The 14,908-nt window shown below is 39.4% G+C and overlaps 1 protein-coding gene across 1 annotated transcript; it reads right to left on the reverse strand.

Moving 5' to 3' along the window:
• Nucleotides 1–4,078: 4,078 nt before the first annotated feature.
• On the reverse strand, nt 4,079–14,099 carry hopx (HOP homeobox). The gene is made up of 2 exons (XM_050043026.1): nt 13,724–14,099; nt 4,079–4,396 (listed from the first exon to the last, which is right to left on the reverse strand). The coding sequence occupies exons 1-2, from the start codon at nt 13,865–13,867 to the stop codon at nt 4,313–4,315; spliced, it is 228 nt and encodes a 75-aa protein (XP_049898983.1). The 5' UTR covers nt 13,868–14,099; the 3' UTR covers nt 4,079–4,312.
• Between the last annotated feature and the right edge of the window lie 809 nt (nt 14,100–14,908).

The raw sequence follows: 14,908 nt of genomic DNA on the forward strand, positions 1-14,908 counted from the left end.
GGAAAAGATACTTTGTGTTATCTGTTGACTTGTCCTGTGTGTGGCTCAATCATATCCTGGCTCCCTACATTGGCACTCAGTCATCAAAAATCTGAGACATCCAGCATTAAGTGGAACAAAAAGTCAGGTTGCACAAAGTGACGCAAACTGAGCCTGGCAGCTTCTAAATGGCAGATTCCTCACAGCTCTGCTGAATCCTCTTAGCAACAGACAAAACCAGACTCCATTCAAATGCTGCACACACTCTCATCGGCTCTTATGGCACGCCATCACACACTCGGATCATCCTTTCACCGGAATGACTGGAGGACAGAGACAGAGCTGAAGCACATGTTCTCTGTCGTACATGATCAGTGCAGAAGAGCAAGAACATTTTGTTGCAGCATCAGGGCTTCATGACCTCTGACAGTAAGATCAGTAATCAACCTGATTGGGTTCATTACACTTTTAGTTTTAGTTAGTTGCTTCGATGCATAGGCTGTATATTAAAAAAAAGGCAAAATAATCAAAAATAATGTTTTATCTCATTCATGTAATCCTCTGTCTTATTCAAGCAGCACATTTTGTGTAATCATGTACAAGAGCATAAGAGCACAAAAGCTTAATATTGCCGCTGGTAAAGGTGGAGCTCATTTTAAATGTTTAATATACTGCTGGGTCGTTTAATCCATAAGTATACATCATCATCACTTATGATGGACGTTTCCAGGCATATTTTAGGATGACTCAGGGGCAGTATGACAACCTGCTGTCTATCATCGGGCCGTATAGAGTGCCGAAGTCACGCCCCTTCCGGTGAAGTTCATGGGACCTTAGATCGGAAAAAATATGAATGGCAGTGAATGAGGAGAGAAATATTATCTTTTGGTCCCGTTTGAGTTGTGACATGAAATCCAAATNCCTCCTGTGTACTCTTGAGTCTTTCTAATTAAAAAGCTTATATCTCAACAGTTTTACCACAAAGTATGACTTTCTTGAGCTTAAAATTTATGTTTTAAATTCATTAACAACATATTTAGATTTCATGTCGCAACTCAAACGGGAACAAAAGATAATATTGCTCTCACCATTCAGTGCCATTCATGTTTTTTCCGATCTAAGGTCCCATGAGCTCCACCGGAACGGGCGTGACTTCGGCACTCTATAGCTCTGGGTATCCAGCAACCACAAGCTTTTTTCATTTTTTCAGTTTCAGACATTTTTGGCTCAGCACCTGCATGATTTTGTTTGTGGATGTGCGTGCTTTTTCATTGCTATCCAGCAACCACTATCACCAGCGCTTTGGCAAAAACGCCAGGTGTCTAGAGCACAGAAACACGAGGCGCATCACAACACAAAAATCTCGAGCAAAAAGCTTCATTCTCATTAAAAACAGTTACAAAAAGCCGTCTCCAGCTGCTTAAACACTTTCTGTGTGATCGAGGCCTTACAGAGGTCCACGCTAACCCCCCACTGTCGTCAAATGCTGGCAGCGCCCCTGGTGTGAACATACCATAAAAAAATATGCTTGTTTTCCAACTGAATAGGGGAAAACACCCTCAGGCACAGGAAACAGACAGTGTGTGTGTGTGTGTGTGTTCTGTATTTCTATACATACGAGGTCTCAAATGTCCTCATAAGCACATAAAAAACACTCAGAGTGAGAAGAGGTGAACGTGTTTACTGTTAAAATTAAGTTATAATTTGGTACAAAGAAAATGTGAATATCAGAGTTAATGTGTCTCTACTGTATGAATGTGTGTGTATGTGTGTGTGAGGCACATGCCAGTGTAAACACTCTGTCAAAACAGGCTGTTAAAAAGCAGCCGTGTGTTTTATGAGCAGTTGCACTACCTGTTGGGTCGGTGTTGGTTTCTGTCAAGCTCATTGTGCAGACAGTTCCCACAATCAGAGCGTTTTCACTCCAGGCTCTTTGGCAGGAAACCTCATCCCCTCTCTCCCCCGCGCCCCGTCAGTCTCTTCACACACACAGTTCAGGATTTGTTTTCTGTCCTGTAAAATGAGAAACTGTAGCCCTTCCCGGTCCACTTTATCAGCCTGGTTGTCTGATTTCAGGACATTTTCATTCCCCTACAAAAAATATCTAACACTGCTTTAATCAAACATCATTATCTGGATGTATCGGCCTGAATGAATTCATTCTCAGAGTGGAATGATTTTGTCAAACTACCTCAGACTTCTCTTAGCCTAGGTTCATTTATTCCTGCTGATAAGAATTTATTTTACCTCTCAAGTAAAAAAGAAACTGCCCTTTGTATTTTCTCTTCTTTGATGTTTTTTTGGCAGCCCAAAAAAGAAGTGAGGGCTTCTTTGTTTCTAAAGGACTGAGAGCAAAACCTGACCTTTTAGATAAAATATCAAACTCCACTGTAGCTGCCTGAAACATCTCTAAATCACACCATGTCTCTTGCATGCCTCTGCAAAGGCTGAGAAATCCTCTATGTTTCGGTCTAGTTATGTAAAAGGTTTTGTTTGGTTTTTCTTTTATGCCCCTTTGGACCTGATCAGCATCAAAATACCAAAGGTAAGTGAAATATTGGATTGATTAACAGAACAGCAGCAAAGTGATTTTCTGTTCATGAATTATTGAATCGACCAATCGTTTCAGCTCTGTAGTGTTTCAGTGGATTATCTCAGGGATACAGATCTGACATGCACACAGCAGTTATTACAGGCTACTAAATTTCTTTTTCATATTTGTTAATTTCTATTTGGAGCCTTGATGTTTCAGGATGAGGATCCTATATTATTGGTTAGAATAGTAAATGTCGGTAAATGTTACTTTTTATCTTAAAGTACTCTGGGTAGTTAGATTACTTTAAAGGGGGAAAATACCCCTGCGACCGTGTGCGACTGACGATGCACTAGTACGCACTTACAGCAATTTAGAGTCACCAATTAACCTGCATGTCTTTGGACTGTGGGAGGAAGCTGGAGCACCTGGAGGAAACCCACACTGACACGAGGAGAACATGCAAACTCCACACAGAAGGGCTCCCCCACCCTGGGTTCAAACCAGTAAACCTTTTGCTAGCCAGCTATTCAGGTTTGTTCAGGTTTTAGGGGCATTCTTTGGGCATGTACACCACACATTCAGAATATGCACCTAAACTGGTGTTTTTACTTCAGTTTGCGACACACGGCCTCGTCTGTTTACATTCAGCTCTGTGCACTGTCATGGATACGTTATACACAAACCAGTTCGTCAATAGTTTGCAAGGCTTAGTAAAGATGCATGCCTGAGAGAAAAACCTATATTTCTGGTCAGAGGGAGGAGCACACCTAGTTTTAAACATTATGAAAGACTTGGATATCAACAGGTTTTTGAATGTAAGAGTCACTTAAGCACATAATAATATTTAGTAATAATGTCTGCGTTGATATGACATATCATAAAGGTTCTGACATTATTTAAGTTTGTACAACAGTGTCTGTATACTTTGAATAGTGTATAGCAGTGGACTATGCTAAGGTTATAATTATATTTACTTTAGTCTGACTTACATAGACAGCTCAGTAATTGAAAAACAAGTACGACAAAGAAATTTACTTAAATTGGCTGAAAACACTTTGTGACTAAACTCTGCTGAAACACGTCCAATCTCGTTCTCGACAGAAAGAAAAATATAGATTTTTTTTAGCTCAAACTGGCCGCTGAGATCACATCCTTCTCACAAAGAGTGATCACAGGGAAAAACGGGACAATGAAATGACATCACCTGTCATTTGTTTAGCCCATGATGCCATTCAGCTCAGTCGGCTCAAATGTCCACCGCCCTCCTCCTCCCTCTACTACTGGACGTGTTCCAGTTTTGTCCCTGGAAGTTCCTGGATAGCGGCAGCTGATTCCAGCAGCATCTATTGTGATGCCAGCGTTTCCTTACATCTTTTATAGTCCTGCGAGCAGCTTAGCGTCCAGCTCCGCTCCCCGCTGACAGACATACATGTAAACAAAGGCTGGAAACAAAGGCACACTGTCCCCGATGGCCCCCTACTCTTTCTATACCATTGTATACCTCAGCTTCCTCAGTGAGTTTGGACCCCAGACGTAGAGAAGCCGCAAAGCACACTCAAGTCATTTTAACTTATGATAACAATATGTTTATTTCTGTAAACACGGCGGTTATATTGGCAACAACACACAAACACCTTCACATTCCGTACAGCAAGTTAAAATAGCTTCATAGATTTAAAAAAATAAAGTAAGAATGACACGTGGAGAGGGGAAGTGTATGGGGAGGAGGTGGTAGGGTCAGTTTGTTCAGGAGAAACAAGGTCAGCGCAGAGCTTCAGGCATCCAGCAGATTCTTATTCAGGCCAGGTCCAACACTGATCCCAGTTCAGCCGGAAGTCCCTCCGCCTGCCTCCACTGTGAGTAACGTTGGTGGAACCATTTCTGGAGGACAAAGAGTAAACAAAAAGGAAATTACAAACACACCCATGGGAGGTGTAAGCAACAGGTGACAGGAGGTTTTGTTTAGAAACAAACTGATGCAGAGCCTGAAATACGAGCACAATGAGGTAATTGGTCCGGCTGACAGCATACAGTCATGACATGAATATTCCTGAGAAGGTGGAGTTACTGTAGTGTCAAGAATGATTTTAACAAAACATGGAGTTCTCCAGATTCACTACTAACATGTTTTCATCTTCAGGCCACTGGTGGCCTACATATCCTACACAACAACCTTTTAACAGTCACTGAGATCTCAGATGTGTTATCATGTTAGACACACTAGACACTGAAACAACTATAGTAGACCTGTTTATGTGCAGCCTAAAGACCTGTGAAATGTTTCAATTGGTGTCTGTTACAGTTTGTTTTGAGGTAACTTGAACATTACAGCCCCATTAATCACCAGCCTATTGTCTTGTTCATAATAGTAGTACTACAACTGGGTGTTTTCATGTGGTGAATAAGCTGCCATTACACTGCTTGGATAAAGGAATACTTTAATATGAGAGTGGGAGGAAAAGAGATGTCAATCTCATGTCTCTGCACTATGAAGCTGCAGTCAGAACATGTTAACCTAGCTTCGCATAAAAATTATTAGGCCACGATGGGGAAACAGCTATATCAAATCGGACTGTCTGACACAAAATGTACTACTTAAAATGCTGTATGTTTAATACATACACAAAGCTGCTAAACGTGGAACTCACAAATTAACATACTATTAAGATCATGTTAACATGGCTAAAGTTAGCCTAAACAGCTGTTTAACATACGCTAACATTTAGCTTGTGACATTTTACTTATAGTATCCAAATATTAGCATGTTTACATCCATGTAAACATAGTCGCTGAATTTAACATACTGGAATTTGGACATCTAGCATGTAACATTTAGCATGCTATTGTCTGTGAGTTAACATATTTACAAAACAGTAATGTAATATGATGCACATTAGCTTCTTATCATGTTGATGGAATGACAACATGCTAATGTTGGAACATTAATGTGCTATTAACACCTGGAGCATACACTAACATGCGCTAACATTTAGGATGCAACATTTTAAATTTTAGCAACCAAACGTCAGCATGTTAACATCCATGTAAAAAAGCAATTGAATTTAACATACTGTAATGTGGACATTTAGCATGTATCATTTAGCACACTGTCGTTTGTGTGTTAGCATATTAGAAGTAAATGTAATATGTTGCTCGTTAGCTTCTCATCATACTAGCAGTAGCTTATTCATGTCCCTACAGTTGGAACACTAACTGTACACTAACATTTAAGATGCAACATTTTAAATTTTGGCTTCCAAGCATTAGCATGGTGTGTAATCCATGCAGCCACTGAGTTTAACATACTGGAATTCGAATTTGTTTGTTAGCATATTAACAGTAGCTAACTGTAATAAATTGCTCGTTAGCTTCTTATCATTCTAGCATTAGCTTATAAGTGTGCCTACAGTTGCTAATGTTTAGCATAAAAATAGGTCTACATTTAGAACGTTAACATGCTAATGTTTAGCAAATTAATGTGTCTACAGTTGATGTGTTAACATGCAAATGATTAGCATGTAACATTATGTAACACTTGTAGGGTATATCATAGTTTTATGTTATCATACAGAGTGCACATGTGAATATGTGAAAAGGATAACAGGATTGCAAAAAGTCATGTTTTTGGCATCTAAAACAGCAAATTAACGCAGAATTAAGGTTTTAGTCAGGATTAAATCATAAAAAGGTCTCAGGATGGTGAAAATAATTTTGGATCATGGATCTTCATACCAGCTGTTTTTGTTTTTCTGTGGCCACAGTACGATCATCAATAAAAAAAACTCCAAATATAAAATCTTTAATTAAAAGTGAGTCATTTACTGCAGCTATGTTTCCTTTCTGACTTCAATTAACTTCATAATGACATTACAGTCACATTTCTTGGTGCCTGTAAGTGTGGTCACTGACTCATACACACAGCAGTGACCCTGAGGCTAAGTTGTATTAGAGAAACCACAAAAGGCCAATGTTTCCATCCAGTTTTTACAGACTGCTCCACCAGTAACTGCTCCACTGAAACTCCGACCAGATGATGACTGCGCCGAGTGCCTCGACACACACCCGTGACCCGGCACATAGCTGCCTTGTGGTTCATGTTGTCAAGGGATTCACAACAACGCTGACATCATCTTGATAAGGCAGAGGGGAAAGGGAGGGATTTGGGACGACAGCCTTAAGACACGAGACCCTGGCGGGCTTTGTGAGACATACGCCTGGCAGGAGGGACGGTTTCCACATTTCGTACTGAAAGCACATGAGTTTCTCATTCGGAGTCATCTGGGTTTGTGCTTAAGACAAAATCAATTTGAGCACTGCTTCTCTGAACAGTTCATCTGTGTTTTGGGATTTCATATTCGTGTAGCTCATTTCTATGATGCAAGACATAAATCTGGGGGGAAAAGTTACTACAGTTTATCAATAGATATTTCTCAACTAAAGAAGATCCAGTCTACAAAGGTTTAGTTTTTCAAAACCTCATTTTCTCTACAAGGTTTTGAATTTAAGTCAGTTTTGTACTTTGTTGTGTTTGTGGTCCTTTTTCTAAGTGCAAAAGATCTTTGAACGTCTTGTAAAAGCATTACACACATACCATTTCAGAACAATAGTGAGATTTATAATCCTGCTGACCCATACAATGGTACTTATGTCAGTTTTTCCAATTGACTAGCACTGGATTACATAATGAGGTCTAACTTCAAACTTGACTCTACCTTTACTGACTGCAGCGCTGAAAACAAATAAAACGGTCTATGAAAGGAGTTCAAACATGCCGCACAGAGGCTGAAGCACATTGTAAATGCTGTTAATGTGAAACGGGGAGTGGTAGCCAGGGTGTGTTTTCTTCAGCTAAACCTTCTCCAATGAGAGCTTTGTTAACACTCGACAGGGGGGGTGCAGAGGGAAGAAAAAGAGAGCCAGAAAAAATAACACCACATCAGCTGGAAATGAAGTCAGGTCTTTTGATGAGGGGCCAGACCTTTACCTCACCCTGGACCAGGCTTCCCCTGTCAGGTTGGCCCGGCACCTCCCACCTTTGTATACGATGAATGGAAACAGTCACTAACACTGGAAGAGGAATTAGGACCAAGCATAATGCAGTTTTAGTGTAGCAAACATTTTTCATGGCTGCTCTGCAGGCAGGAAAAGCTGAATTATAAACCTCAGTAGATGGAAGACCTTTTGCTGTTCTAGTAAGATGGGGCTTGGTGGTAATAGTTAGCCAAATCAAATGTATATCTGTCAAAAGTACAATCTTTTCGAGTGTGAAATTCCCTCAACTGTGTTGACTGGTGCTGAGTCGAAATAAAGGGGTCTAATGTCCTGATAGTTGCATGTAGGGTTGTTGCCACCAGGAAGAAACACAGGCCATGAATCCAACTAAACCACTTTGGTTTGGCTAAGTCCAACTGTTGAAGCCTCATTAGCGAGTTAGCTTTGGCTAACTTTAGAGAATATTTTTTGCACGTACTGAGGAATGGATTCGGTCATCTGTCTTACACAGCCTAGTCATGATAGATGGCAGTCTCACAGAAATACATGAAACGGACACGAACTTTTAGCACCCATTTTGTGGTGGTGGCCATGAAATGAGTTAAAATGACGTGCTGGCAACATGAAAAGAATGCCAGTGCAAAGTCAATGATGATGTTTTTTCGTGGTGGTCACACAAACATGGACATTCGACCAGGAGACTGCTGTTTGTGTCCAGCTTGAAACCAAAAGTCGGCTGATTACGTGACTTAACAGACTTTTCCCAACTACACAAAGTACTTAGCCAGGTACTTTATGTAAAGTTGATTATGTTACTTAATGTCTTGTACATAGTTATTTTAACCAAAACCACAATGTTTTCCCTCAACCTAAACAAGTATTTGGTTCTCTAAACCTAACCACGTCTTTCTTTCTCTAAACCTAACCAAACCGCAACCATTTCATGATGCTAACCATGTGAAAGACGTATTTCAAACTGTGTCTGTTTGTAATAGGTTTTGGGGATCTACAATGGTTTTATGTTGCTAGCATGTAACACATTTCGTATGGATAAAGGTTGGGCGTTGTCATGTTAGGTACTTAACGTAAAGTTAGGTATTAAACGGTTAGGTTTGGGAGAAAAAAAATGATGTAGGTTAGGTTAAAGGAAAGAATAATGGTTGGATGTTTAACAATTATTTAATGTAAAGTTACGTAGTTTACGTTTAGGAAAAGAAACATGGTTTAAGTAAAGTTATGTAGCTCAGGCTTAAGAAAAGAAACATGGTTTGGTGTTTTATGTTACGAACTCAACGTAAGGTTATGGGTGAGCAGTGAACAGTGGCTGAGAAGTGCTGGTTCCGTCCAGGTTTTACAGTCTTTCATCTTACACACATCTGATATTCCTTTAAATCAGTGCAGCTGAATATACATAAATAGACAAGGTGTAAAAGAAGCTACACCTGCACTAAAAGTACAAAACACATCTGATGTACCAGTTTACACACAAGGATTAGATCTGCTGCAGTTTCTTTTGTGCCTGCGTTAACTTCAGCCTTGAGAAATCTGGAGGAACTGGTTTGTGGAGATGAAGTGGAAAGAATAGCGACTGGCATGTTTGTGACATTATTAAACGGTGAAGTATTTGTACTGTAAGAGCTAATTTTGAAAAGACAAACTGTTCCATGACATGTGAGATCTTAACCCGTCTGTCAGCCTCTCGAGCACAAACACCAGCAGAAATTTGCCTATGACATGAACCTTACGTGACGTAAACTCAAATGACAACATTTACATGTAGGGTTTCACCTCCTGGTGAGTACAGCTAAGCAAATAGTCATGTATTTCCCTGCCTAATCCTGAAGGGGAATACCACCTGACAATTTTCATTTCAAAACGAGATTTTTACCATTTACTTCTAAAAAACGGAAATTCTCAGAGTGCCTTTACAATGATCTATCTATCAGAGGAATGCTACTGAAGGTGCCTGCAGAGCTTCAGAGCACTTTCAACATGTTGTTATCGGCACTCTGAGGCTTCACATCTGGCTCCTGATGTGACAGTTGCACAGGCTTTACAGTGAGGCATTCCTCAGATAGAGGGTGGTGGGAGTGTTTACATGTGGGAGAGGGATGGTGGTGGTGGTAGAGATTAAATACCTTAGTGATAATGTGATGTTTTATATCATTGTCAATTCATAGAAATGACAGTAGTCTTAAATGGGCTTTTTGTGCTTAATAATCATCGTCTGGTGGTTCTTGGGAATGGTGGTTGTGTTTCTGGTTCCAGCTTAGTAGTGATGTGTTAATTTATAAGCTCTGGAGCTGCAATTATCGGTCTATTAATTGAGAAGTTCAATCACCACAACATTTTGATAACTGTTTAAATTATTTCTTGGGGAAAACTTGCTTCTCATTTGGGAAGATTAGCTGTCTTTCCTTGTTTTAACACTATAGCCATTGAGTATTTTTCGGAGGTTTTGGACTTTTGTCAACTAACCGAGATATTTGATGACATCACCCTGGGCTCTAATTGTTTTGAAAAGTTACAGAGATTAACTGGGGAAGTAATCAGCAGTTTAATTGCTTAGGAAAATAACTGTTGGGTGCAGCCCTAATAAACTCAACTTAAATCACCAGAAGAAATGTCAGCATTGTATGCCTCTGCAAACTACAAATAAATTGCATGTGCACGTTATTATGTAACAAATATGTTAAAACTTTAAGTTTCAGCAATGCTGTGCTTAATGTGTGGTTAGGTTAACGCTCAAAAACACTTGGTTATGGTTAGGAAAAGATCATGTTTTGGCTTAAAATACTCGGTTTGGTGGGAACTCTCCCTGGTGGAAAAGCAGCAATGTCTCGCCGAAGAACAACCGCTTTTCGGGCTGTAAAACCTGCTGTAAACACAGCAAGGAACTGCTACAAAACACTCACATTTGGTGCCCAAAAACCCACTGTAAAGACAGCAATGGGTCACTACAAAACACTCATATTTGGTGCCTAAAACCACTGAAAACACAGTGACGGATCGCTACAAAACACTCACATTTGGTGCCTAAATACCTGCTGGAAACACAGTGACAGATCACTACAAAACACTCATGATTGGTGCCTAAAAAGCCGCTGGAAACACAGCGACCGATTGCTACAAAACACTCACACTTGGTGCCTAAAAAGCCGCTGGAAATACAATGATGGGTCGCTATACAACACTCACATTTGGTGCCTAAAAACCTGCTGGAAACACAGCAATGACACAACAAAAACACAACCGGTTATGTTGTTTGATGGCCTGCAGCTTGGCAGGCATCATGCCATCCACCATCTCCTCCACCTTTACATGACAAAGTCAGTTTATTTACTATGTCATTTTAGAAACGTTGACATGACACGTATGAAATGAGCAAATGTAACTTATTTGTGGTTTGCAGAAACGTACAATGCCACTATTTTTTTCTGGTGACAGGGCTGAATAAACTCTAACTTGAGATTCCCCACATCCTACAAGGAAAAACAAAATAAAACCAATCAAGACTTAGGTTATATTTTTACTCAAAGCCTGATGTTTTTCATGCTTGCATCCTTTATGAAAACAAACTCCTTCCACTAAAGATGTGATTGAAAGTTCTAGAAACAGCTGGTGAGTGAACACTGAGGTTGGATTATTTTGTCAGTGTGCTCTTCCCAAGGTCAAGAATGTACTTTCACAACAACAACTAAAAAGTATCGGCCTCAACTGCTAAACTGCAAATTTATTTAACATTTAACTGATGTATTTGGTCAATAAAATGTCAGAACATAATGTAAAATGCCCTTGACAATGTCTTAAAGCCCAATCTGATATCTTTAAATTGTTTTGTCCATCCGACTGTCCAAAACTCAAGATATTCAGTTTATAAAGAAATGCAACAAATACATCTGAGAAGATGAAACCAGGGAATGTTTGGGGCATTTTTACTTGAAAATGTATATAAACTATTAATGTCTTAACAATAACTACTTAATTTTCAGGTGTCTTACTGATGACAGTTAACTGACAGATCGTTTCAGCTGTACATGAAAGTTCCTGCTGCATATTAGGAGCCTTACTGACACATGCTGTCAGTTTTTTATCTCCTGGTATATCAGAAGCAGCTCAGCAAAACGTTCCCACATCCGACCAACTATGAAATAAACACAAGCGGTGATAGCGACCACAGAAGAAGCTCAAACTTTGCCAACAGAAGTGACATCACAGCCCAACCAGCCTCACTGTTTGACCCACAGATGATCTTTCCATAAAGTCGCGTCTTTAAACTTCAGGTCATCCTGTCATCTCTGAGCTGAAACAGCAGCAGGAAACTCAACTCTGACATGACTTCATCAGGAATAACGACCTGGAGCTGCTCCACTGATGATCAATGGGGCGCTGCTGCTCTTTGTGGTCAGAGTTTACACTCCAAAGAGGATTATTTCATCACACTGTGACACTCTGACAGATATATTAGCCACGGGATCACACGGACACTGTCCACAGACGTGCTCCATTTACCGTCAGTGGAGCGACTCCAGGTTTAATCTTTCCTTCCAGAAAAACTTGTTCTTTTAGCATCTATTACCTCAGAAGTCGCCAAACCGAGACACTGAGTGATACTGACAACACCCACAACTTGTAAACTCCCTTGACACCAAGTTGTGACACTATAAAGTCAAATTTCCTGCTGCAGAGTGAGTAACTAACGGACAGTTACGTGACAGAGACAGCAAACTAGCTCGATGACACGGCCAAACACAAGTATGATGCTGAATGTATTAAACTGTGTGGACCTTGAACTGATGATTGAGGAGAAATCTGGACCAGCTGGGAACCGCTGCATCAAACTACTCAGTGGCAGTTTATATAGTTACACTCTGTATCATCCAAATCTACACCTCAACAATCTGACAAACTGAGTGTTCTTAAGAAACAGGACACTTTCACTCCTCAAGGAATTTGTCATTTGGTATTTTAAGCTCTTGCTCAATAAAGTGCACAGACTGAGACACCAGTGAGACTTTCTATGGAAATAAATGACATTGTACAATTAAAGGAAAACTGTAAGTACAGGAAGGACTAAGGGAAACCACAGAGAATCTGATCTGGCTGTTCCTGCTCAAACAATGTGAGGGCATCTCTACTGAGTCTGGTAGATCAGTCTTCTCTGTTAGAGCTACAAACTATTGGAACTCAGTACCAAGTGAGATGAGACAGCAGAGCAGCTTTGTTGATTTCAAATTTAAGGTGAAATCATGGCTGAAATCAACACGATCATGTGCCCATCACACATGAACTCAAACACTTGATCTAACACTATGAAATCTTGTCATATCTTAATGTTGTAGTTGTATTGTTGCTGCTGTTGTTATTGTTGCGATGACTTGATGTTGTGTTGTCTTGCTATTGATACTGCTGTGTCATCAATATGTTCTATTCTGCCCAGGGACTACAGATGAAAAAAAAAAGCTTATAGCTAACTCTGGTGCAGTGTGCACTGTGCCTGTTCAATAAAAAAATAAAATAAATAAAAATAATAAATAAATAAAAATAAATAACTAAATTGCTTAATTAATTAAAATAATAAATACATAAATAAAAGTAAATACATAAAAATAATAAAATAAAATGGAAAATTAATAAATAAAAATTAATTAATTAGAAAAATACATAAATAAATAAAATAAGAAATAAAATAGAATGAATACATATTAAACAAAAAAATCTAATAAATTAATAAATACAATAAAATAAAATAAAATAGAATAAAGAAAAAATTTTAAANACATAAATAAATAAAATAAGAAATAAAATAGAATGAATACATATTAAAAAAAAAAATCTAATAAATTAATAAATAAAATAAAATAAAATAAAATAGAATAAAGAAAGAAATTTTAAACAAAAAATCTAATTATAAATAAATAAATACATAAATCTGAGGATGAAAAAAACCCAAACTATAAACTGTAAAATTATTTCAAATTAAGCGATTTCGTGGGAAATCATCATTGATTACAAACCAATCTCATTTTAACTTAGTATCAGGCTACACAGAAGTATTACAATGATCTGTAGCAGACTATGTATTCAATAATCTTTATAGAAATGCTCCACACTGTTTGTTCAGTACTGGGGAAACTTAACTCCACAAATTTTCTACACACACACAGACTGTAGGAAGAAGAAGACAAATAAGAAAAAGTATTGACATGTACTCACTTTAGTTTCCTCCTCTGTCAGCCCGGCCTCTGCAGCGATCAACATGAGCGACGTCCCGGCCGGATGCTTGTCCTTTTTGAAATTATCCTCCAGCACTCCGATCTGATACGGCGACAGATTCACACACTCCGTTTTAGAAGACATATTCCTGTTTGAGTTTCTCTCCGGTCCGTCCGGGAGTTTTATAAACAGTTCAGTTTCCTCAGCCCTGGTCGGGAGCTCCGCAGAGAGATGTGCGCACAGCTGGACGCGCAGAGTGAAAGGCACCGCGGCGCGCAGATGGAGATGGAGATGGAGAGGTGGAGGAACAGCAGCAGCAGCGGTGGTGACTCTCTGGCAGCTCGGCGGGAGCGTGTGAGTGAAGTGGAGGCAGTGTGTGAAGGGTGTGTTTTACTACTGTCAACAGAGGGACGTCATGAGGCCGTTCCCACCAGCTGAGCCCTCCCCTAAAAAACACAACTCCCCCAAACAACATCTCTTAAAGGGACATTATGGGAATATTATGGGATGATCACAGTAATAACTACTGGGGAAGTTATCAGGAAGAAATTAACTTTATTGACCTGCAGTGCTGGCACGCGGAAGTACAATAAAGTTGAGTAGCCTTCAGGACACCAGCTCCTGAAACACTGTTAAAGGAGACTTTAAAACAAAATATATAATATAACTTATTTTTAGTCATATAAAGGGAAGAGAAGCAAAACAGAAAAATTAAAGCCTCTGCTGTATGAGTACAAGTTTTTATGGCATATCTCCAGTTATGATGGTACTGCCACTGGGGGGCGCCATAGTTGAAAATTCCCCAATTTCACAGTGTTGCAGAGTCTGTTTTTTATGTTGCTATTTAGATTAAATTGAATTAAAGGAGCTTCTGTGTGGTGGCTACTAGGTTATAGAAGTAATAAGCTATTTAATTTTAATTTTGGCAAATATGGCTATTTGCTGTCTTGCCAAGAGTTAGCATAAAGACTGGAAGCAAAGAAGAAGAACACAAACAGAAACTATACATGCTTAAAATATGTTTGGTACTTTGCTTAAGGGCATCTCAGCAGTGCCCAGGAAGTGAACTGGCACCTACCCAGCTACCAGTCAACACTCCATATTTGGTCCCAATAAGGATTTGGACTGGTGTCCCTCCAGTTTCCAACCCAAGTCCCAATGGACTGAGTCTGTCTACAAGATCAG

The sequence above is a fragment of the Epinephelus moara genome, chromosome 4 (genome assembly GCF_006386435.1).
Source record: "Epinephelus moara isolate mb chromosome 4, YSFRI_EMoa_1.0, whole genome shotgun sequence".
Taxonomy (NCBI): domain Eukaryota; kingdom Metazoa; phylum Chordata; class Actinopteri; order Perciformes; family Serranidae; genus Epinephelus; species Epinephelus moara.

Coding starts and splice junctions, on each gene's coding strand:
- hopx (XM_050043026.1), bottom strand. CDS start 13,867: ATGTCTTCTAAAACGGAGTGTGTGAATCTGTCGCCGTATCAGATCGGA. Junction 4,397..13,723: donor TGACAGAGGAGGAAACTAAA/GTGAGTACATGT, acceptor TTTGTCCTCCAG/AAATGGTTCCACCAACGTTA.